The sequence below is a fragment of the Panthera onca genome, chromosome F2 (genome assembly GCF_046562875.1).
Source record: "Panthera onca isolate mPanOnc1 chromosome F2, mPanOnc1 haplotype 2, whole genome shotgun sequence".
Lineage (NCBI taxonomy): Eukaryota > Metazoa > Chordata > Mammalia > Carnivora > Felidae > Panthera > Panthera onca.
This window is the reverse complement of record NC_138356.1, coordinates 80,975,404-80,999,131: the sequence shown is the minus strand read 5'-3', so window position 1 is coordinate 80,999,131 and position 23,728 is coordinate 80,975,404. Positions and strand designations below refer to the sequence as shown.

Genomic DNA, 23,728 nt, shown 5'->3' with positions numbered 1-23,728 from the left:
GCTCCCTGCCCACCGTCTCGTGACCCCAGAGGACCGAGGCAAGCCCACGGGACACCGGCAGGACTAGGGAACAGGGGCAGGCCTAGAGTAGAGGGGGCAGACCAGGTATCCCAGAGGCAAACTCTGTGCAGGGTCCTGCAAATGACAGCTAGTGGAAATCAGGTGGAGTCCACGTCAGGTGGAGCCATGGTCCGCCAGGGTCTGAGTACTGAGGAGGTTGTCCAAGGGCAGCCACCGTGGAATGGAGCCGTTTACCAAGGCCCCCCCACCCCCACCCCTGAGTCCTCAGTTTGTCTCTGGTTTGGAGCTTAATAGTCACTGAGGAGCGGGCCGTGGGGAAACGGTCCTTTGGCTGGTCTCCCTCAGTCCAGGTGACTCAGGGTCTCCCTCCACCATGACCCCTTGCCTCCGGAGTCCAGTCAGGGCTGGGCCAGAGCCAGACCCCCCCAGCGGGGCCTGGGTGAGCTGTGTATGGCCCGAAGCAAGGGTCTCAGCTCTCTGAGCCTCAGCTATTCCATCTGTAAAATGGGTAGAAAGACCTCCCTCCCCGGACCCCTCACAGGACTGAGTCCAAAGATGGTCCTTCTGGCAAGCACCCCCACCTCCCATGCAGCCACCTGGAGACCAGCCTGGCCTTCAGCCAGGCCCTCCCTTCTCAGCCTTGGTTTTCCCACATGTGAAATGGGCAGATGGGCCTTTCCCCGGTCTGTCGAAGTTCCTCCTAGGGCCTGAGTCCCAGGCAGTCTCTCAGGACCCCCCACTCGACCAGCCGGCCACCCACCTACCCTGTCTCTCAAGTGCGCACACAGCCCCTCCACACCTTTGCTCAGGAAGCTCCTTCCATCCGGAGCACCTCCCCCACTCCTCCCCACTCCCCACTGCCCCATCCTTCGAGGACCAGCCTGCATGTCCCCCCCAGAGGGAGCCCCCTTCTCAGCCCCTCCTCAGCCCACCTTGAGCCTGAGCCGCACCCCCCCAACCCTTGCACCAAACTCCCAGGCTGTCTCACCCCACCCCCCCCGACTGTGAGCGCCCTGGGGCAGGGATGCAGGTGCACAGGGCTGGCACAGAGGGGGCCCCAAAACTTGGATGGTGCGTCAAAAAAATACAGCGACCTTCCTGGAGCACGCATTTACTAGCCTTCTCAGGTGTGTTCCATTTGATAGAGCCGGGGGCCCCTCTCCACCCAGGAGCCCAGAGAGGGCTGGGGCCTGCGGCCCCCATCCTACCCGTCGGTCCGTCTCTGAATAAAGCCCCCTGAGGAGCGACTTTGGGGTGGCTCTCCCTTTCACAACTCTCATCCTGTGCACGGGTCTCCCTGGGTGCTCCAACCCCCTGGCTGGGCATGGGGGATGTGCTCCTTAGGGACCACGGAGCGGGTTACAGGGTCCCCTAGTTCCAGCCTGGTGGGTGTGGTCTCTGGGCACGGGTGCGATCTCCCCTAAAAGGGGGACCTTCCCTGGGTTCACCCACCCCCTTCACCGCCTGGCCCCTGCACACCCTCCTCCGGGAAGTCTGCTTCAGGGAAAGAAAGCTTGGAGCTGGGTGGGCCTGGACCCGGTGGGTTCCTGGAGCCAACGGTGCCAGGCAAGCCTTGAGTCTGGGACCGGGGAGGGTCCCAACTCCTACCTAGCAGGGCAGCTGGGCTCTACAGAGCCAGGCACACAGGCGGTGCCCTATTAATGACACCAGTGTGAAACGTTCACTGCCAGGCCAGTGGGGAGACTGAGGGACTGGGCCTGTGTCCCTGCTGGCCACACCCCTGGTCCCCCAGAAGGGAGCAGCCCCCAGAGACCGCCCCCCTCACCGGGGCCTGTTGTTCGAGTACTAGTGGGATGGCCCCTAGCAGGGGACGCCCGCCTCCAAGGATGCAAATCTGTGCCAAGGCCCTGACGTTGCCCTTCCTGGGTGTGCCTCCAACCTGGGAAGCAGACAAGGGGTGACATCCGGACAGCTAGGTAAGCCCTCCCCCACGGACCCATCCCAGAGTGGGATGGAGGGAGTCTCGGGCCAGGCAGACGCAAGGACGGGGCGGCCTGGATGCCAGGCCCGGGGCTGTGACCCCTAAAATGGGCACTGGGTCCCAGCAACTGGGAGAAATGCCATCCGTGAAGGCCTCTGGGTGGTATCCACAGGTGGCTCCCAGCACCTGCCGGGCACAGACCACCCCCAGACGCTCCACACCAGCCAGCCGGGCCAGCCCTGGGCCCCTCCTCTGGCCGTGCCCCTTTCCTCAGCCAGGCAGGTGCCCCCAGCTCTGGGAGACCTGAGCACGGCAATCCCAGGCAGGCCCCGGCCTCCGCCTCTTGTACACTCAGACTCACTCACCCCGTGTCCCTGTGGCCTCCTCTCCCCACCCTGCGCTGATGGCATGGGGCGTCCCTCCACCTCAGCCAAGTGGCCACCACCGCCTGCACCCTTCTCCCGGCCTCTGAGGCTGAAACGAGGGCACCTGGTAGGGGCAGGAGCAGCCGCCCCACTGGACACGAGGCCCTGAGGAATTACCGAGTGAGTCCCCGTCTGTCCTGCAGAGGAGCAGCCCTGGTGACCCGGCCTTGCCACCCCCCCCCCCAAAATGTCAAGGCAACTGGGCAGGGCCCCACACAGGCCACATCAGAGAGGTTCTCACTCTGCTGGATCAGGGACGCGGCCCGGGCCCCTAATCCAGGGAGCGCAGGGACCCAGCACAGACACCAGGGGGAGCCCCAGTGCCGCCAGCAGGAAGGCGTCAGGGTCAGGGGGTGGGCAGTGGCCTCCAGGGGCCCCACCCAGTCTCCCAAGGCGCCCCCCACCCCGCCCGTCCACCCCGCCCGGCCCCGCACCCCACTCTCAACGCACACACAGCCACAGAGTCCTATTTTATTGCCTTCGGTGTCCAGGACATCTGACCGTCTCCAGACCCAGTAACTGAAAGTGCCAAGAACAGGTCAGGATGGAGGAGGGGTCAGGCCCAGTGGCTAAAAAATACACCTGCCCCCTAACAAATGAGCCTGAGAGGAAAGCTGCCCAGGGGACAGTGTGGGAGGGCCAGGCCGGGGCGCCCCAGCTAAGCCTCAGACAGAGAGAGAGCTGCAGGCACAGAGCCAGGAAGAGAGAGACATCAGACTCGGGGAGAGGCAGAGACACCCAGAGACGCAGAGAGAGACGGGGCTCCGGGACCCAGACGCAGAGACGCAGGGCACAGAGACACAGGGAAGGGCAGGTCTGCAAAGTGGTAGACACGGGCAGACGGAGACACAGGGATGACCAGACGGGAAGAGACGGCAGAGGGCACGCAGGGCGAGCTGGGCCCAGGGGACACAGGGGTGCCGAGGTGCCGGGAGAGGAGGTGAGGCGGCAGCGGGCGCGGAGCCCCTGCTCGGAGGCCCTGGGCTACATGACGCAGCACTTGGTCTTGTGTGTGTGAGGTTCTTTGAACCGCAGTCTCTGCTTTGGCCGGTATTTTTCCAAGTAGGTGAGCTGCTTGCTGTTGATGGCTCCACGCCGCTTTCTGGGGAGACAGGACAGGGGTGGGGTCAGTGGGGGGGGGGGGGGGGGGCACTCAGCACCTGCCCAGCCAGCCCCAGGGTCCTGGGGAGACGGGATGGGGTGGGGTCAGGGGGCACGCTCAGCACCTGCCCAGCCCCAGGGAGCTCCAGGCAGAGCTCGCCTCACCTCCGGGCCCTTCCCGGGCCCTTCCCAGTGCTGATGTCACCCTTCCCGTATCTGCTGTCGCTGCTACCAGTATTCATCTGGCCTGGGGTCACCTCCTGCAGGCTAGCTCCCGAGCCCTGTCCCCCCATGGTACCCGCCCTCCTCGTTTACCTGGTACCACCCCACCCCCAGGCCACGGGCTCCTACAGGGTCACAGGGTGACGCCCGGGTAGCCCTGCAGCCAGGAAGGGAGTGAGGGCCTCAGATGACAGGACATGGGGAACCCCTAAGGCTGCCCACCAAGCACTTCAGGAAGTCAACCGTCCCCACCCACCCACGACCTCAGGCGTCGCCACGCGCTTGCTGGGGCCCACAAAATGGGAGTGCAGGAGACTCTGCAGGCAAAGCTTCCAGAGCCCCTCCGGCCCCGAGACAGGCATCGCTGGAGAAGGGCTGCCCCCCTGGGGGCCCAGGCTCCCCGAGCAGAGCCCCCTGTAACCACGTCCAAGGGCCATATGCGTGAAGGATGAGTCTAAGCTGTGCTGAGTCGCTGGGCTTTGGACCTGCCGGGTGCCACAGCCTGTCCGCATTCACACGGCCATGGACCACAGGGCCTGGGGCCCCTCCTCACCCCACACCCCCAGCTCCAGGGGCCGCACACAGGGACCGGTCCCCACTGGGGCACGTGGCCTGGCTGCAGGGCCCTCACAAATGAGTCGATACTACAGAATGAGGCTGCGTGGGACTGGGGGCATCTCGGAGGTCACCCTGTGGCCAAGGGCTGGGAGTGCCTGCCGGCAAGGGTGGGGAGTCCAGGATAAGGACCCCCTAAACCCAGACCCCCAAATGCACACCAACTGGCCTGCACCCCGACCCCCACCCCCGGCCACTCACTGTCGGATGAACTGGATGGCGTCTTCGTACTTCATTCCGCTCTCGATGAGAGCCAGTGCCACGAGGACCGGAGCCCTGGGGACAGACCCGGGGCTGGGTCAAGCCTCAGCACCCCACCCCTCCCCCGATGGGCCGCCTGCCGAGGGCGCAGAGCGATGCCTTCACCCTCACATCCACCAAAAAGCTGTCCAGCACCTCCCCTCTGTGGAGGGCACGGGCAGCAGCTCAGCCCCACCACCTGCTGTGCAGCCCCAGGTGGGCCAGTCACCCTCTCTGAGCCTCAGGCTCCCCACGTGTAAACATGCAGGAGAGCCAGAGGAGGAGCAAAGCGCAGGGCGTGCATCTGGCCTGGGATGAGGGCTTGATACTTGCCACCAACCCCGTTTGCCAGCCCTCGCCCTGAAACCGGGGGGCCACTGCCCAGATCACTACAGTCATACGTGGCTGTTGGGGGCATGGGTTTTGGGTCGGGGAGGGGGGCGGGTGGCAGCTCCTTCCGGCTCGAGTACAGGGACAAAGTTGCAACCCAGCAGCAGGGAGAGGGATCAGACTTGGGGAGGGACTCCCACCCCGTGGTCACGTGTGATGTGGGCCCAGCACCCACGTCCGAGATCAAGGTGGACCTCGGGATTCCCACGTCCCCGTGAGCCCCACCCTGCGCCCGCTGGCTCACCGTCCCAGGCCGGCTACGCAGTGAACGGCCACACAGCTGCCAGGGTCATCACAGAACTTGGCCTTCAGTAGGCTCAGCCAGTCCTCCACCACTTTGCCAGGTGGGGGCGCCCCGTCGTCAAACGGCCAGTCCTGCAGAGGGCAGCAGCCGGTGAGGCTAGAGGCCCCCGGGGCCAGCCAGCCTGTGGCTCAGACAAGATCGTCTCTCTGAGAAGCACAGAGGGACCCCACGAAGGGGAGGGACAGCAGGCCCCAGAGGGCAGGAAGCTGGCCAGGCAGGCAGTCCCCACGGAGGGGTTCCTCATCCTCTCTGCTCCAAGAAGATGTCCCCTTCTCCAGGAAGCCTTCCCTGAACACCCCATCCATCCCTTTCCCGAGCACGGTGACCATGTCCCCTCCCTGTCAGCCCACGCTCTCATTCCAGGGTCACAGCCTGAGCGACTCTGGGTGGGCAGGCCCAAGGGGCGTAGACTACAAACGTGCCTGACAGGTGCCTCTTTGTGTCCCCAGCTCCCAGCCCAGCCGCACACAGCAGGCCCAGCCCAGCTACCAGGAAGGAGTGAAGAGAGGGCAGAGGGGTGAGACCCATTGTTCTGGGAGCTGGATTCCAGAACAGTGACAGCTGGGCCCTCTCCAGATGTTCAGGGATTAATTTGGTTTCGAAAAATTAGCTGTGCTGCCCACCTCCCCGAGTGCTCTGGAAGAGGTGGGGAGCCTCCGGAGTAAGGGCCCAGCCCAGGGCACTGCCGTGAAGACAGAGATACTTAGGTCCCAGTGAAGGAGATTCACGCGGGGCAGAGGGGAACCGCTCCTCGGGCACCAAAGGTGAATCCGCGTGGGCCCCCCGAGGTGGACCGGGAGGCGGCTCGCTGAGGGGAAGCTAGTAACTAAGGGATCCTCTGGCGAGGATCCAGGCCAAGGCCACGGGACCCAGAGCTGCCCCCACCCCGCCACCCCATGCCTTGGGCAGCCCTGCGCTAGGGGACGCGCCATATACATGTGGCCTGACCCACAGGCGTGTGGCAGCACGGTCGTCCCTTCCTGCGCCTGGACTCGGGTCCCCGGGACCAAGGGACCAAAGAAACAGCCCCAAGGCTCCCTCCCCTGGGCCTCCGTGGATGGCTTCCCCACGGGCCACACAGGAGTGCCCGCCCTACCCTCCTCACCATACAGTTCCCACACCGACAAGCCCGAGATGAGCCCCCAGGCGGCCCGGACACGGAGGAGCCGGCACGGAGCCCGTGGGACCCCCGGTTGTCCCACCCTGCTCGGACCCCTGCAGGGTGAGGCCTCGTTCCCGCCCGCCCGCCACCTGATGGGGGCGGGGTGCTATCCTGAAGGTGCCCCCCCACGTGGTCCCAGCTCTGGCACCTTCTGGCTGAGCCTCAGACGGTGACTGACCCGAGCCTCAGTTTCTCCATGACAGAGCCCCACGCGGGGGCTGCCGTGCAGTGACGGTGGGGTGGGGGGGAGTGCCCGGCAGCCCAGGCAGACCCAGGAGGGTCTGGCAACATGAGCTATGCCTGTGGACGTGCACAGGGCGCGTGCTCCTGCCTCGAGGGCCCCACTGGCCAGACATGTGCCCAAACGCCACGTGGCCCAGGCGCCAGCACGCCTGGGTGGGGGGGCAGGTGGCCCTAGCGAGGCCCCACAGGCCCACCTCATGGCAAGCTCACAATGCAGGCCGGCCCCATCCACCCACCTCCCCCCCAGGGCAGCAGCAGCACCACCAGGGCCCCAAGACCCTCACCACCACGGTGATGCCGTCCTTCTCCAGAGGGGCCTTGTCGTAGGTCACTTCGCACACCCGCACCACGGTGGTGGCCCCGTACTTCTTCAGGTCCTGGCAGGGAGGGAGGACGAAGGCAGGCCGGGCTGGGGCTGAGGGGTCCGGGGTGGGTACCCCCTGTCTGGGGCCCCCAGGGCAGGGCCGCGGCCCCCCCGCAACAAAACAGAAAGGCCGATGCCAAGAGTAACCACTAGGGTGGCCTTTCAGGCCCAACGACTTGCTGTGGGTAGAAGAGGCTTTCCTGATGCTTCTGGGCGAGGGTCCCTGGGCCCACCCGGTGAGGGCAGGGTGTCCCCACCTACCCTCGTTGCAATCGCGGCTAACCAGCCATGAGCCTGGCCTCCCAGCACATCTCTGCCATCATCCTGGGTGCTCAGGAACCCCCCCTCGCCCCCACCCCGTACCAGCATTTTCCAGACAAAGCTCCTGGGTCCCCAAGCAGGGACAGGACACTGTGGTCCGCATGTGGTCCTGCATGGTCCCCACTCTGAGTTGCCCTCCTGGCCAGGCTCTCGTGGACGGGTCCAGTTGAGGGCACAGCTGGACCCCACACGAGGGCCTTCGGACTCTTGAGGGGCAGGCCTCAGCGGGCGGGGGACCTCACGGTGCACAGGGCCGGCACCTGCTCGGATGGCGGCCGGGAGGCAAGACCCCGGGCACCAGCGGCGGGGAAGCCCCAGGCTACCAGAGGAAAGGTCAAGGCAGTTCACAGCCAGGCTGTTTATATTTATCCTCTACGCGGGGGGTCCGCTCCACGGGGGCCACGAGCAGGGGCTACTCCCACCACACCTGCTCCAGAGCTATTCTGGGAGCAGTGACGAGTCATCCATCTGCTAGACCTTGCTCATCGTGCGGTAGGGACACTGGACACAATGAGGCAGGACAGCGATTCTGAGAATGGGGGGGCACAGGAAGGTGGACAGGGCCCAGAGGCCATAGGGCCACCTCCGAATTCCTCTATGCATGTGGCAAAGGGGCTGCCACACAGCCCAGGGTTGAGCCCTGACCCTCACCACAGACGACCTTGCCCCCTAGAGTGGCAACTCTAGGCCCTGACCCCGGTCACACACAGACCCTGACCCCAGGCTGGGTCCTGTGCCGAGTCCTGGGCTGAGTCTTTCCCCACGTCCTGCTATTACCTCAAGGGTGTCAGCTGTGAAGAGGGGCAGCCCTCGTCTGCAGGGCCCCTGGCAGTGTCTAGGCCCAGGCCCCTGATGGCAGGGCGCCCACTGCCTCCCTCTATACAGTGTTTCGGGTCCTCTCCTGCCCAGGCCCCTGTTTCATTATGACAAGCACCATGGGGTGGGGGCGGCTCTCACAGAGGGAAGGGAGGAGGGTCTGAGACCCATGCACAGCTCTGCAAACACCTCTGGTCACGCCAACGGTGGCCACTCCTCCTGTGGCCAGCTCAGACCCTTACCCAGCCCCTTCTCCCACAGATCTTCACCCTGAAGCCTCCGGCCCCGCCGGTCCTAACCCAAGGGCTCCCTAAGAGCCAGCGGGCTTCCTGCAGCCTGGGCTGGCCATGGAACTTCACTCCGCCTGCCGCCGTGGGCCTCGCTGCCTGCCTCGAGCTGTTTCCACAGCCACTTCCCACGTCGGGACCCCTCCCTCCTCCTTCCCGTGCAGCCTCTGCTCCAGCGCAGGTGCTGTCCTGAGGGCGTGATGCCCGCTTCTCCTACCTCTGGGCCTGCCTCTATTTACACAGCACGGAGCACCTACCCCCTGCCCTACACCGTCCTGCCCTGCAGGCCTCCAGGGAGCTGCTGACCCCAGGACTGCCCTCCCACCGAGCTCCCCAGGACACTCGGGGCTCCTGCTTGGGGCCCTATAACCGGGGCCACAGTTTTGCTCCCCAAGGCAGTGCGTGGGTTGACGGCTCGAAGTCCACCGCTCCCCACCCCCCGCCGGCTCTCGGGAGGCGTGCGGACACCCCACCGGGCCCCACCTACCTCAATGAAGGTGCTGAGCGTGGCATTGGTGGGGTTGTGCGTGATCAGGAAACGCATCCTCTTGTAACTCACCTCCACGGGGGCCGGCCGGTTCATCCGGGCCATGCTCCTCCGAGGACCGGGCGGGGCCCAGGGAGGGGCCGCACAGGGCTGGGGTCTGCAGTGGAGAAGCCCCCGCCTGCCCCCCCCACAGCCCGAGGAGACCGAGATCCCTGGGCTTGATCGAGACACAGAAACCCCTTGCAAACCCGCCCCAGCCGCACAGATGCTTTGCAAACACCTCGGAGGCGGAAGGGCTGAGTAGCAGAGTCCGGCTCCTTACAAAGCAAAGGAAAGACACGGGCCCCAGAGAAGCAAAAGTAAAAATAAGGGCAACCAAAAGCCCAGCGAAGAAAACTTTAAAAAGCCCGGAGCGAATGGGCCGCCGTGGCTCCGTCCAGCACTGCCTGCCTCTGGGGACGTCCCCTCTGCATCGGTGGACAGGCAAGCGGCCCCCTGCGCTCAAAGGCGGGCCCCAGACCCTCAAGGGCCGAAGGAAAACCGAACTTGAATTGGACCGGCAGTGGGGGCGGGCGGCGGCCGCGGGGGCGGGCGGCTCTGACACACAGGGCCTCTGTCACGTTACCCCATCGGGGTACTGCGAGTCCTGGAGGGCGCCCGGGGGCTCAGGCGGCACAGCCGGCCCTGGGCCGGACAGCAGGGAACATCGGCGGGCGAGGGCAATGGTGAGGGCCAGAGGCGCGCAGGCCCCCTCGGCAGCAGGCGTCGCGGCGATGTTGGGCCCGGGCAGAATTCAGAGCTGCCCCCCCGAGGTCCTCTCCATAAATCCCAGGCCGCACAGCAGCAGGCTAACGTCTGCAGGAGAGGAAACGAACAGAAAAGGGCGTCACCGGGAGCCCCCGTCTCCTTGAGACGTGCAAGTCTGCCCACCCCGGCGAGGGAGACAATGGTTCCCTGGGGCCCTGCCGCAGGACCGTGCTGAGCGAGTGACCCTCCTCTGCCCTCAGTTTCCCCCACCTGGGATCACAAGGACGGACAGCTCCCACCAGGTCTGGCGCACAGCCCCGACTGCCACCGGCGTAGAGTGAAAAGGGACGGAGGGAGGGATCCCAGGGACACACGCCGCACGAGTGGGCTCTAACCCCGTGTGCAGATTTCAGGGCCGTCTGCATAGCAACAGAGGCTGCCCCCCCTCCAGCCTGGGTGCCCCTCTGCTGACCAGCAGACACCCCACCCCCACCCCAGCCACACTGCTCTGTGGAATCCCGGGCCTCTGTGGAATTTCTGAGCCCAGATCATTCCGGGGCGGCCAGTCCCCAGGGAAAGGGGCTCAGGCGTGGGTGCCAAAGTGACCGGGGAAAACAGCAGGGAGAGAGGACTGCGGCCCGGCTCACAGCTGCAAACCACCTTAAACATGTCTCACGGGTGCCCCATGGGAACCTCCACCCCTCCGCTGTCTCCACCGCTCACCCACAGGGCCGGCCGGGCGCGGGAGTAAACAAACCGGGCTCTGCCCGCGGGGAGCTGGAGAAGCAGAGGCAGACCACAGCGGCCAAAGGGCCAGCTGGCTACGAGACGCTTGCCAAGGTGTGACCGCGCAGGTGGCCAGGAGTGGGTCACACTGCGATGGCCGCAGGGAGGGAAGCGGCCGGGCCACAGAGACCACCATCGAGCACCACCACCCACCCCCCTCTCCCTCCCTGGGCCCCAAAGTTCCTGGGCTGGGGTCCCAGCAGGAGCACCCAACCCCACCCCCACCCCCACCCCCCCACACGGGCTGGGACACCACGGGCACACCAATGACCTCAGTTTCCCCATCTGCACAATGAGGGGTTATACAAGATGACCCCCGAAGCCCCTCAGGCTGTGACCCAGTGGTCATCGGACCCCTCCGGCCACTGGGAGTGGCCCCAGCCCCACCGGCCGCACCCTACCTGCTCGCTTGGGCAGGCCCTCCATTCCCCAACCCAGCACCTCTTACCTTTGCCCCCGTCCCAGCACCCCCTTCTCCAGCCGTCCGCCAGGCAAGCTGAGCCCATGGGGGCTCGGCCTAGGTGCAGCAAGGGCCCAAGGCCTGGGCCCCCGGACAGGAAAGGTGTCCCCAGGTTTAGGGCAGGTGCCACACCTCACACTCGGTCCTGTGCCATGGCCGTAGGAGGGCCGAATGGGGAGTGTCCCCGGAGGGGGAGAAAGGCAGAGGGAAGGAAGCCGCGGCCCCAAACCTGAGCTGTCCCAGCACAAGCCTCCGCTTGGAGTGCAGGTGAGGAAGGAGAGAGCCGCGGGCGCCCTGAACACACAAACACCTGTTCCTCCTGGGGCAGCAGGATGTTCCCGAGTGTGTGTGTGTGTGTGTGTGTGTGTGTGTGTGTTTACCAGAAAGAAAGAAGAAAAAAGGCCCGAAGAACCACAGGGTTACAAGCCTCTCCCTGAGGGGCTGACCTGCCCCCTCACTGCCCCCGGCCTCTGGGCACCCGGGGAGACCCCAGCATAGGGCCCAGCCCTGCTGCCTAGGATCCCCGAACAGGTCCTCAGGGCTGAAGGCTGCTGGGCAGGGAAAGGCCACACTACCATCCACCTGAGCCTGAAGTTGTCCCCGACTGGCAGAGCTGAGGGGTTAGACTGGCTGGGAACAGGCAGCAGCATATAGGCTAGAATGGGGTCACGGGTCTGGGCTGAGGTCGGACGATCACTGCCCAGGCTGGGGTGGGGTCTGTGCAGAGTCTGGGTCCCCCACTCCCAGCGGGGAGCAGGCAACGATGCCTCACCCCTGCTGCCCCAGGTGCTCCCACAAAGCTCAACCAGGCCTTGTGGCCATCCCCCCAGGGAGAGGCCCTTCCTCCCAGCCACACCCCCTCAGTGAGGCCCCAGGGCCCCTAGGCAGGGGCGACCAAGTTCTCCAGCATCCATTCCCCACGCCCACCACCATGAGGCAAGAGCCCTGCTGGTAGCTGGGTGTCTCCCCATGGGCCTTCCTGCCAGTGGCCCCACACCCGAGCTCGTGGGACCCAGCCGGCCTCCCCCCACCTGCCGGCACTGAACCCTCTGAGCGTTCACAGCGGTCGTCCGCTGGAGACCAGTTAGGGGACCATGTGGTCGTCCCTGTTTGCAGATGAGTAACCGGGCCAGGGAGAGAAGGCAGGATGGTCTCTGGGCCCTGACCAGACAGGCTCTGTGGGTTTTCTCAGTCAGTCTAGGAGGCAAGAACCAACCTCCACCCCGGTTTCTAAGAGATTCAGGGAGGCTACAGCCCTCATTCCTGGTCACAGCCTGCCCAGTTTGCATCCGCTTCGGCGAGGGCCAGCCCCTCTGGACCCAGGCCCCTGCCCAATGTGGGGCAATTCGAGAGGATTAGAGCTCAGCCGAGGTCCCAGAAGTAAAGCAGAAGTGTGGGAGCAGGGCTGGGACCCGGCAGATCCCGTAGGGTCTTGGGTGGGGGCCACCACGTCCGGTGCTGCGTGAGCCCCGAGGCGCGGGGGGAGGGGGGAGCTGTTCCAGGGGTGCGGGCCCCCTCCCCGGGGTGCCGCTGAGGTCCTCCCGGCACGCCCCCCGCCAGCACCGGCTCACCCCGGCTCAAGCGCGCGCGCGCAGGCGTCCCGCCGCCGCCTCCATCCGTGCGCGGGCCGGGCAGGGCGCGGAGGCCGAGACCCGAGACCCGGAGCTGGGAGCTCGGAGCTCGGGGCTCGTCGGCCTCCCCGGGATGCTGGGCGCCCCGCGGCCCGGAGCTATTTACAGCTCCCGGGCATCACGTGGGCGCGACGGCTGGTGCCCAGGAGGGCCACCCGACTTGCTGTGGCTCCCACACCTGCCGCCTAAATATAACGGTGGGGCGGCCAGCGTGCCCGGGCGAACAAAGGGGCTGCGGAGGGCCGAGCAGGGGAGAGGAAGCGGCAGGAGGAAGGGGAAATGCAAGCAGAGGGGAGGGCGGCTGACCATCGCGAGGCGGGGCCCCTGCCGAGGCGCCTGCCTTCTGCCCTGCGCGGGAGCCCAAGCCCGTCACCCCCGCGCCGGCCCTCTGCGGCACCCTCTGGGGCTCCCCAGGGCCCCATCTCGCAGGAGGGATTCCCACGGCGGAAGGGGACTACACAGGCTGGCGCCGGAGGGGACCTGGGCACCGGCCAAGGCCTGCAGGTGGGGCACTCCGTGGGGCAGGGACGCCCACAAGGTGAGGGCCGAGCCCCTCGCCTGACCTGCTCAGACCCCTGCCCAGCACCCGGACCGCACCCCGAGGGCTTTCCCACTTCCTGAGGGCCTGGCTGTGTGCGGACACTGCTGTTCCTCCCAGAGTCCTCACCACTGCTGGGGGGGGGGGGGGGGGGGGCTGTCATCCAGCCCACCCCCTTGGTGTGTGCAGGTGAGGAAACTGAGGCACGGGGGCTAGGAGCCCACGCAAGGCCACACGGAGAGCTGTCTCCACGTCCCCCTCATCCTCCAACGCTCAGCGCAGACCTCCCCTCAGGAGAGCCCCTCTGTGACGCTCCCAGGTGAGACCGTCCGGGTGTCCCGGCCTACCCCCACCAGCAGGGTCCTGGCTTCGCCTCCTGGGAGCACCACGTAAGGAAGGCAAGTGCTCCCCAGACCTCGAGCCTCAAGAGTGGAGGCTGGCCTCACATCAAGGCCGTAACCTGCCCCAACCAGCCCAGAGGCCCCCAGAAGAGACGGGCGGCCCTGGCACACCAGGTCCCAGGAGGCCTCGCCTCACTGGGAACCCAGCTGAGCAGCCAGCCTGGCCCCTGCAGTCAGCAGTCAGAGCCTCGGGGCCGGGCAGGGGCGGGAGGGGGGTTGCCCAGAACACAGCCCCCCCCCCCCCCTCCCGCAGGCTGTCCCCACACTGGGGACAAGAGCACCAGCCATGCCCGTGACCCTGGCCTCCTCGCACCCCTGAGCCAGGCAAGCAGGCAGGAAGACTGTGTACTGGGTGCAAAGGGCCCACAGGAGCCCCACACACAGGTACACACACTCCCCCCCACCCCGAGCCCGGGGCCCGCCCAACAGCTCGAGGACCCCAGGCCAAGGGCTCCTGCCCTCCTGCCTCCGTCCGGCACCAACATGCTTGAGCACCTCACTTCCAGGAGCACCTTCCAGAAGGCCATCTCTGGGCGCCCAGTGACACCCCCACCACCACCGGTATCCCAGCTTGGCCACTTCCGGAAGGTCTGCTCCCTCCGATGCTGTGCCGGACGCTGCATCCCATGGGCAAGACGCGTGGGCCTCGCTGTACTGATACAACGTAGCAGGTCAGAGAGGTTGAGTAACTCGCCAAGTCACACAGCCAGCAAGGGGAAGAACCATGGTTGGGGCCGCGTTTTGCTGAGCCGCAAAGACCCTGCTCACGCCGACTCTGGCCCTCGGGCAGAAGGGCCCCCCGGGCAGGCTGTTTCTACCACCCTCGTCTGCTTCCTTGTCCTTACAAGTTCCCATCGCGCTCTCGATACCTCACCCAAGACGCAGAGAGCCCCGTGCCGCACGGGAGGCAAACCCGGGCCCAGCAGCACGGTTCCCCCCTTGTCTGGGGCACCCGCTCTTGCCAGGCCGGGGGGCGGGGGGGGGGGGGGGCACCTGCGGCAGCTGGCACAACACCAAGCCCTTCGGAGAAGTCTATTTTTATCAGAGCAGGAGCCGTTCCTGGAAGGCTCCCAGAGCCAGCCCAAGTCCACATGCTGCTGGGGGGCCAGCAGGGGGGTCCCGAGAGGCCGAGCCCACCCTGATCCCCCAGGAAACCTTCCCCGAGCCCTCCCGCCCCTGCACCCAGCAGCACGGAGGGGCCAGCCGCCCTCACTGACCAAGCACTGCTACCCTCTTCCCCCTCCCCCGCCGTCCCTGTCCGGCCCACTCTCCCTTCGGCCACATGCCCTTCAGAGCAGAGTGTCCCAGGCCCAGCCTGCCTCCCGCACGGCGTCTGGCACCAAGAGGGCTCCCCACTTGTTTACGGAAGGAGCAAATGACCCAGCGTTCTGGGCGGAGGTCCAGATGTGAGAAATGTCCAGAACCCATCACGGGATCTCAGCCCCCTGAGGTCCAGAGGAAACTCAAAGGTCATGCACGCCACCTAATGCCCAGCTTGCACACCTCCAGCGACAGGGAGCTTACTACTCCTTGGCAGTGCCTCTTTGCCTTCAGGCAGCAACCCCAACAACCGGTTCCTGCCTCCAGTGCCTGCCGAGTGCCCACAGCCGGGATGGGGACCAACAGGAGGAGAGCTTCTGAGCAGAGTAAGCCAGCACAGTGGGCCTTTCCGAGGGCAGAGCCGGAGGCTCAGGTGACCGGGGAAGGCTTTCCTGCAGCAGCCGGCCAGCAGCAGGGGCACCGGCACGCTCCTGATGCCTGGAGCCTCATCAGGGCTTGACCCGCTGCCCTGACCCCCCACCCCCCCGCGTGCGACCCGGAGCCAGGGCCTGCCCTCTGTGGGGCGCGCGGCCTCCTCTACAAACGGAGACACTGCCAGGGAGGAAAGCCACCTTCCGAGCCGGTGCCAGCTCCAAGCCGGTCACCGCGGGGCACCCAGGCGACGACCTGGAGGCAGAGCCGTGGAGAGCAGGCTTCGGTTTCCACGGGGGCGGCCACCTGTCCCACCCGCCAGGATCGCGAGGTGGAGGAGAGCCCAGCAAGAAGGTTCCCCAGAGCTGGCCCGCTGCCCCTCAGCCTTGCTGGGCCCCCGTCATCACACCAGAGGCTTTGATGGTGCCCCGGGGGGTGTGGTGCTGGCTCAGCAAACCAAGCGGCTGGCCCCAAGGCCGCCCTCGAGGACCGTCGGCCACCAGCACTGGGTGGGCAGGCCGCAGCTCCACCAGGGACCCACGTGCAGGCAGGTGGGCACCCCAAGAGCTCGGGCGAGCCTGCTGGGCTCCACCCCAGCTGTCAGGAACGGCGGGCACAGAGTGGCTGGGTGGGCAGGCAGCCGGGTGAGCCAGACCGGGCATCCTGGGACTCCTCGACCCTGTGGCTATCCGGAGCCTGGCAGGCCCACCGTAGGCCTCCGTCGCCTAGACAGGACTCACCCAGCAGGTGCCAGAAGAACCTCCCTGGTAATGGCCAGCCCGGTCCACGCCCCACCCCTGGGCATTCCCAGCAGGGGACAAGGATGGGGGAGTTCTGTGGCTTGGAAGGTGTGGCCACCGCTGACGGGCTGCCTGTGACATCACACGGCGCCACACCGGCCACCGTGTATCCAGCACGCGAGGGACTGCCCACTTCTGTCTGGAGCCCCACCCCCCACCCCCACTGCCCATCCCCCACCTCAGCGCGGGCTCTGAGTGTGTTCAGCCACCTGCATGCCCCTGAAGCTCCCCTGCTCTGACTCCAGACCTCAGGACTCCCTGAGGGGGAAGGGACACGGTCATGCATTCATTCATTCATCCCATGTACGAATATTTATTGAGCATCTCCCAGTGCCAGGCACGGAGCTGATCGGAAATACAGGGGAAGCACCCACCGGAACAGGCAGCCTGCCCACCCTCTCCCGCCCCCCACATGGGGCTGCCGGCCACCCCTCCGTCCCCCTGTCCTGAGAAGCCTGACCCCATGGGTACCCCGCATGCAGGCAGCACTACTGAGCCAGGGGTCACCCCATTCCTGGAGCTAAGCCCCTTGGGTTCCTCGCAGAGACCTCCCTCCATCCTGTGCCTCAGTTTCCTAAGCTGTCGCACACGGGGTTCAGATGTGGCATTTCCCAGCACCGCCCGCCACTGAGCTGCCTGAGTCACACCTGGCCCACCCTCAAAGCTGGCCACTGGGGTTCCGGGGACCTCAACCTGCCCAGCCTCCCCTCCCCTGGCTCCTGCCTTGGGGCTCCGGCCTGATCCTCACGGAGCGGGGGCCACCCGAGGGACCCTCCTACCCCCACGCCTTGACCGAGCCTTGACTGCCTGTCCCTGTACCACAGCAGCCCAGCTCCTCAGCAAGATTGCTACTGACCAGGTGACCATGGGCACTTATTCTCTGTGCCTGTCCCCTCATCTGCAAGGAGGAAGGACCACAGAAGCTGCCTCACAAGGACACTGTCAGGAATCGTGAACTCAGTCACGAAAAGCGCACAGGACAGGGCCGGGGGCGGCCACAGCCCCAGCTGTCAGTGCCAACGGGATCCCACGCAGCTGGGCACAGTCCCTCCACAGTTTCAGGCCTGGCCGTCCCCCGAGGTCCCTGACCCCGTCCCCATGCAGGCCTGAGAGGCAGGCCCAGGCCACTAGCCGCTGCGACCCCAGCACCACTCAGGACCCCACCTGAGACACAGACTCAGGGACACCCACGCGCCCTGCTCCCCCATCCGAGGACGGAGACCTTGAGGGTCTCCAGACCCTAATCCCCCTCTCTCTTTCCTCCAACCAGCCAGCCCCCTCTCCCCACCAGGATGGACATGACACGCCGTCGCTTTTCAAAGGGCAGCTCATTGTGGGTTTCAATGAAGACAACGCCACCTCCAGCCCCAGATTCAACCTGGGATCAAGGGCCCATGTCACCCACCCACCCGAGCACCCCAGCCCACTACAGTGAGACCAGCAGATAGAATAGCGGCCCCCTGCTGCTGCTGCTGCTGCTGCTGCTGCTGCTGCTGCTCACACACTATCTGTGGCTCCCTATGGCCCCAAGCCAAGTTCTGACTTTCCAGCCTGGCCCACTGGCCCCTGTCCCTCCCACGCTCAGCTCACAGGTAGGAGGAGGTAGAGAGGGGCCTGTAGGATTCGTGCCTCCAGTCACCCTTTCTCTCTGTCCAGAATGCCCCCAGATACTCCTCACCCTCCAGACCAGGTGAGGGCCTTCTCCTCCTCCCCCCCTCCTCCTCCAGGAAGCCCTGGATGCCTTCACTGCTGGGGTTTTCCCCACTGAGTTTTAATTCCTACGTGCACACACCCAGCACCCTCTCTGTTCCAGGCCCCGTGCTGAGAGCACTGGGGCGGGGGGGCGGGAATCAGGGGTGAATGAACCCCCATGACCCCACCCTCTGGGGGTCCACTGTCTGGGTTTGAGATCAGTGGGGGTGATGAGGAAGCGTGGGGCAGGCAGAGGGAAAAATACAGGCTGGCACCCCCTAGGTGGGATGTGTGGGATATTCCTCAGACACTCCTAGCTGCCCAAGAACAAAGGAAAGGGGCTTAAGTGCTTGCCATCGGGATGTGGGAAACTAAGACAAATGAAAAACTAAGTTCCCTTACTGCCTACGGCCCATTGACAAGTCCTTGAAACAGGCAGGGTGACCTCCCTCTGGGAGCTCAGCTGCCTCGATGATGACACTTTGCTCGGGACAAAAGGGAAGCTTGGCTTAACATTGCCCCAACCTCGAGGACCCTGTAAGTCAACTTCCTTTATCTCAACTGCCCCAAGATATATGCTGGCAATCATACTCCAGGTTTATGGCCTCCGATATGCATCTGAAGGGTCTCATGACTGAGGTTTTATTAAACGGTAATAAATGGCATTGTCCTAGCCCCTCAAGGTCCTGGAAACCTTGCTTCCAAAATTCTTTAGAGACTTACCCTATCCCCGACCCCTCCCAACCTGAGAGTATATAATGAGTCACCTGTCACAACCCCAGGGCAACTCTTCCTGCCCATAGGTCCCGTCCCATGCTTTCGTAAAACCACCTTTTTGCACCAAAGACGTCTCAAGAGTTCTTTCTTGGCCGTCAGCCCTGAACCCCCCCCCCATCACCCTAAAACCCCATCAGGGGGACACACAATAAGCAGGCAGTAGACGGCATCAGACAGAAACAAGACTGGGGGGAGGCTCTCCGAAAAGGTGAGCAGAGCCGAGCATCTCTGGGAGAAACGCAGGACGACCCCATGCGCATCGCAGCAGCCCCCCTCCAGGAGAAGAGTGCCCACCACCACTGTTGCCGGCTCTGGAACCCATTTTACGCCCCAAGTCTCCACCACCCCCACCTCTCCACACACACACACATACACACACACTCCCACCTGAGGCCAAAGACCGTGGGCCCCATTGTACGCGGAGGCCAGGCAGAGGAGGAGCAGAGCAACCTGGAACCGGGTTCCTTCTTCCCTCCCCCGGGATGAATCCTGCAAACTTCACCTGTGCTGAGTGGGGCCCAGGGTACTGGGTACACGAGGCCTTCAGAGCAGCCAAAGAAGATGCCAGGAGGCCCAGCCACGAAAAGAGCCACCAGGTCCTCAACTTAGGGCCCAGAGACTCGTGCTTTGCTCACAATTACGACCAACCTGGAAAGCTCTGGATACTTCCAAAACCCTCGAGGCGAGGCGGTCACTCAAACCCAAGATGACAACCAGTGACCATCCAAGCTGCCGCTTACTGACAACGAATGATAAGGCTCGCTAGCGGGAGCCTGCTTTCTGACGGAGCCCAGGGACTCTCAGGGCCGAATAGACCATAAACTCCTCCGTTTAGTCGCTGGGGAGGGGTTCTTGCATCCCTGAAGCTCCACGGACCCCTTCTGTACAAGGGCGTTTAAAATGGCCCCACAAGTCACTGGAAGGGTCAAGGAGAACGTGGCACCTGCTGGAGAGGGTCTGGTCAGATCAGCCTCTCAGTTAGGGCCGAACCAACCACAGGTCCCACCTGCTGGCAGGAGGGCCCGGCGGGCCGGCCCCACAGCACCTCCTTTCACTGCCCTGCTAACAATAAATGATCACCAATGATGTGGCCCCTACCTCTAACAAGAGAGGACACGGGCACAGAGAGGCTCGGCATATCCCCACCCCACGGGCAGAAGAGCCAGGCTGGACCCCACCGCCCATCAACAGTGCAGCTGGCCAGGAGGGTAGGCCACCCTCCCCTGTGCCACTGGCCGGGGGTCACTGAACTATCAAAGAGCTTGGAAGGACAGTGTCCATTCTGGCACGGTCTGGAAGGAGAAGGTTCCATCACCAGGGCCACCCCGGCCCCATTTGACGGAGGAAACCACTGAGGCTCAGGCGAGCTGAGCAAGCAAAGGCCCGGGAACCCCCGGCTACACCCCCCCCCCCCCCGCACCCTCTCTGAGGTCTGTCCCAAGGGCAGCCACACCCAGGCCTCCCGCCAGCCCCACCTTCCACACCTCCCACCCCCACGAGACCCAGAGCCGGGGAGCGCACGCACACTCACCCGCCTTCCTGGTCCTGGAGTCCCGGGGCGCCGGGCCCCCGCCCAGCTTTATCCCCGCCTGGCTGCCCGCCCTCCCGCGTCAAAGGCCCCAGATCATGGGCCGGTAAACTGTGTTGGGAGGCGGGGGCAGGCCGGGGCAGCCCCAGAAGGATCCCAGCCTTTGGCCCCTGCTATACTTCCTCCCGCCTCCCAGGGCTGCCGGGCAGCAGGGGAGTGGGGCTGGGACGAGGGTCTGAGGTTGAGGCGAGCACCCTGTTCCCGGGAAACGGGCAGGAGAGCCCCCCTCCCCCGCTGAGCCTGACTCTGGGGCCTGCAGGAGGCAGAACGGTCCCCAGGGCCCTGTATCCAAAGGCAGCCAGAGCAGGGAGGGGGCAGGAGGGGCGGGCGCAGAGCCAGCTGAGAGGAGAGTCCCAGGCCGGGCAGCTGGCGGAGTGAAGGGTCAGAGGGACAGCCTGGGGCTTCCCAGGTCTCTGGCCTGTCTCCCCCACTGCCTGCTGCAGGCTGGGAAGGGGGTTCCAGGTCGCTTCCCTTGCCTGACGGGGTGCTCACTGTACCCCTGCCACCCCAACACCCCCACACAGAAACGGCCTGGCCCTCTATGGGCTGCCCCCAACCTAAGCAGCCCCCCAGTGCCCTCCCCAGATTGCTCTGGGGCTCCAGAAAGCTGCCCAGCTTACCCAGAGCCCTTGTGAGTCCCCCCCCCTCACGAGCTCAGTGCTCAGTTCTTCCTGTTGTCCTAGTCTCCTCCACGAGGAAGTGAGGAAGCCAGCTAACTGGTGGGTTAGTTCATCCCACCCAAGCCTGGGCCCCCCCTTCGAGGCCCTGCACAAGCACTGAGGAAGCAGGAATCCCACCAGAGGGGGAGGGGCTGTCCCCGCCCCTGACGGCCAGAGTCACTTGTGCCTGCTCCCACCAGGGCTCTGCCCCCTCTCCCCAGACCCTGGATAGGGGTGGGAGGGGCATCTCAGGCTAACTCCTGTTCCCTGCCAGGTGAGTGGTGGGGGTAATTCCTGGCTGTAGGAGGGGCTGCTACCCCCGGCCACCCCGATGGCCCAGAGCCATCACCACCCCCTGCCCAGGCATCCCCCCATCCACGTGCCCCGGATTCCCACCAGGCACCTGCCCAGCAGTCATCCCACCCCAGATGGAGGCCCTCTCCAGGCTCGGTCAGACCCATCGAGGTTCCCCAGGGCCTTGGCCAGGCCCCAAAGCCCCCCGTAGCCTCCCAGCCCGTCCGCCTCTACTGCCCCTCACCGTGCCTCCTGCAGCCTCGGCCAGGTGCTGTGACTCACACGCCCGACACCCGGCCTGCGTCCTTTGTCCCTCCACCTGGCTGCCCTTCTCCCTCCGGCCTCTCCCAACCTCACTGCACCAACCTCTCCTCACCCACAGCCCTTTCTCCACCTCCCGGCCCCTCCCCTCCGTCTGGACCAGTCCCACAGGCCAGGTCCCAGCACTCTGGGCCCCCGGAGGGCAGGGCCACGACCGGTCCCCTTTGGACCTGCCCAAGGTGGGGTACGAGCCCGAGGATCAGTGCACACAAGTGGGCCACGCGGGCCGCCAAGCAGACAGGAGAGCAGACAGGACTGCTCGAACTCACCTCCCACCGCCCAGTGTAACCGAGAGCCCGGCGGCAGCTCTGTCCATGCGGACACTCACTTGTGCCACGAGGGCCCCCCCCCGCCCCGTGGCCCTCCACACCCTCCATGCTCTCTGGTCCACGCTCCATCCTCCTCTGGGCCTCGGAGGACTCTGCCCAGGCTGGAAGTCAGACCACGAGGGTCTCCCTGCCCGGGGCCTCCACACAGAGGTAGGGGGTCCACCCTCCTGAGACCCGGTGTCCTGCCTTTGTACTCGCAGGGCTGGAGCCCCCACCGTGGGCCCTGGGCCATCACTGCCCCTCCCCAGGTCCCAGCCCACCCGTCCTGGAACGGACACGGCTGGACTCATCCGTGTTTCCAAAATTTCCGGGCTCCGCCTCCCCCTCCGGGGCCCCGGCGTCTGCATCGGCACACGAGGCCCGGCTGACCCTGGGTGGCGGGAAGCAGTGCGTGCAAGCCCGGCTGCACCCCCTGCCCCCAGCACCCCTGCCCTCGGTCCCAGAGGCCTGGTTGCCCGCCAGCCCACGGCCCACTATTCTGGAGCACAGGGTGTCCGCTTGGGAATTATTAAGCCTCAGGATTCTAACAGGAGGAAAAGCTCGGAAAGCCCGCCCTAGCTGCACCCACAGTCCCCAGTGCCTTCCCCCTGGGCTGGCGCTGACTCCCGGCACCATGCCACCAAGTCCCCAAGGTCCCCAAGGGCCGGTGCCCAGAACGGGCATGGCGTCCCAGAGGGGCATGGCGCTTCATGGGTCCACTTGGAGCTAATGGTCCCTGAGAGGCCCCTGCACCCTCCAGGCCCCAGGTCAAGCCCCTGCCAGGAATGCGGAGGTCCCCAACCCTGCCGTCCTGAGAGCTCAGGGCCTCCCCAGTCCACCAGGTAGACCCCAGCTCCTCCCGTGCCACACACACACACACAGGACCCTCAACAGGCAAAAGGGAGCTGGGGTCCTCTGAGAACTGGGGTGGGTGTCGTAGCCCTCAAGGTCAATGTGACCTCACACAGGAGGCTGCTGGTCAAGTCCCTTCCCGCCAGAATCAGCTGGAGGTCCCCCGGGGGTCCTCAGCTGGTAGGAGGCTAAGACACCCCTGGCAACTGAGGAATCCCTCCCTGTGGCTGCTGTGTGCCCCTGGGCCCATCTCCTCCCCTCTCTGGGCCTTTTGAGTCATCAGCACAAAGTGGAAATAACAGACCTTCACAAGGTAGGGGAACAAGAACTGCCCCCTGAGGGGCCCACCCTCTGGGTGCCATCCCCCCGGGTGCCCGTGGAGTTGTCACACGGCCTGGAGGGCAGGGCCCGGGGCTGCCCGCCTGAATCAAGCAGGGCCGTGGGCCCCGGCCCCTCTCCACGGAGGAGCCGCGCTGGGTTCCCCTCGGGCCCAGGACTGACGGTGCGAGGACAGGGCCCCCGAGGGTGGTGAGGAGACCAGGGGAGGGGCCCCTCAGCATGCAGCCAGCACCAGGCAGACGGTGCGCCCCTCCCTGCTGCACCCGGCGCACCCCAATCCCAACTGGGAAGCAGGATCAGACGCCAGCCCAGCACCCGCAGGGGAGGGGCTCTGCCCACAGAGCAGCCGATCCCCCGTGCCCATCCAGCACCGTGTACCCGTGGCGGGACACTGTCTGCAGCGGTGACCCGGCGTGACCGGACCTCGGGGCAGCACGGTGTGGTGGCCATTTCTCACCCCTGCACACAGCAGCCTGGCCAGAAGCAGCCATCACACTCGGCCCGTGTCACAGAAGAGGAGACTGTGGCCCAGCTGGAACCCAGGTCCGCGGGCCATCACCACTCCTGGCACATCCCAGGGATAAGCCCAGTATCCGCCAGGGCAACATGGGGAAGGCCCAGGGACTCTGCCATGTCATAGCCTCACACGACGCTCTCAGCACGGGCCCTGGCCCACGTTCATCCTCAGAGCAGTCCTGGAGGCACCCATCGCCCCGTTTTACGGATAAGTGCATTGAGGCCCCATTTTATGGATAAGTACGCTGGCCACGCAGTCAGTGACTTGCCTGAAGCCACACAACTACGAGGGGGCTGAGCCAGGATTCAGAGCCAGCCCCGGGTGGACACTTTCTATGTGTTTTCTCCTTAAAACAACCCCTGATGGGGAAACCGAGGCCCAGCCCT

The 23,728-nt window shown here is 65.5% G+C and overlaps 1 protein-coding gene across 4 annotated transcripts in view; it reads right to left on the bottom strand.

Moving 5' to 3' along the window:
- Window positions 1-2,845: 2,845 nt before the first annotated feature.
- The window catches only part of PTP4A3 (protein tyrosine phosphatase 4A3), a 36,826-nt gene continuing 15,943 nt past the window's right edge, over window positions 2,846-23,728 (bottom strand). For 2 of the 4 annotated variants that reach the window (XM_060611434.3, XM_060611435.3), the window contains exons 2-6: window positions 8,941-9,795; window positions 6,950-7,042; window positions 5,201-5,331; window positions 4,528-4,602; window positions 2,846-3,490 (exon numbers count right to left, since the gene is read on the bottom strand). In XM_060611434.3, the coding sequence (XP_060467417.1) occupies window positions 3,373-3,490; window positions 4,528-4,602; window positions 5,201-5,331; window positions 6,950-7,042; window positions 8,941-9,045 (522 nt within the window). In that variant the 5' untranslated portion in view covers window positions 9,046-9,795 and the 3' untranslated portion in view covers window positions 2,846-3,372. Of the gene's footprint in view, window positions 3,491-4,527; window positions 4,603-5,200; window positions 5,332-6,949; window positions 7,043-8,940; window positions 9,796-12,504; window positions 12,647-19,995; window positions 20,204-23,728 lie in introns of those variants that run through there. The other 2 variants (XM_060611433.3, XM_060611432.3) reach the window with 2 other exon arrangements.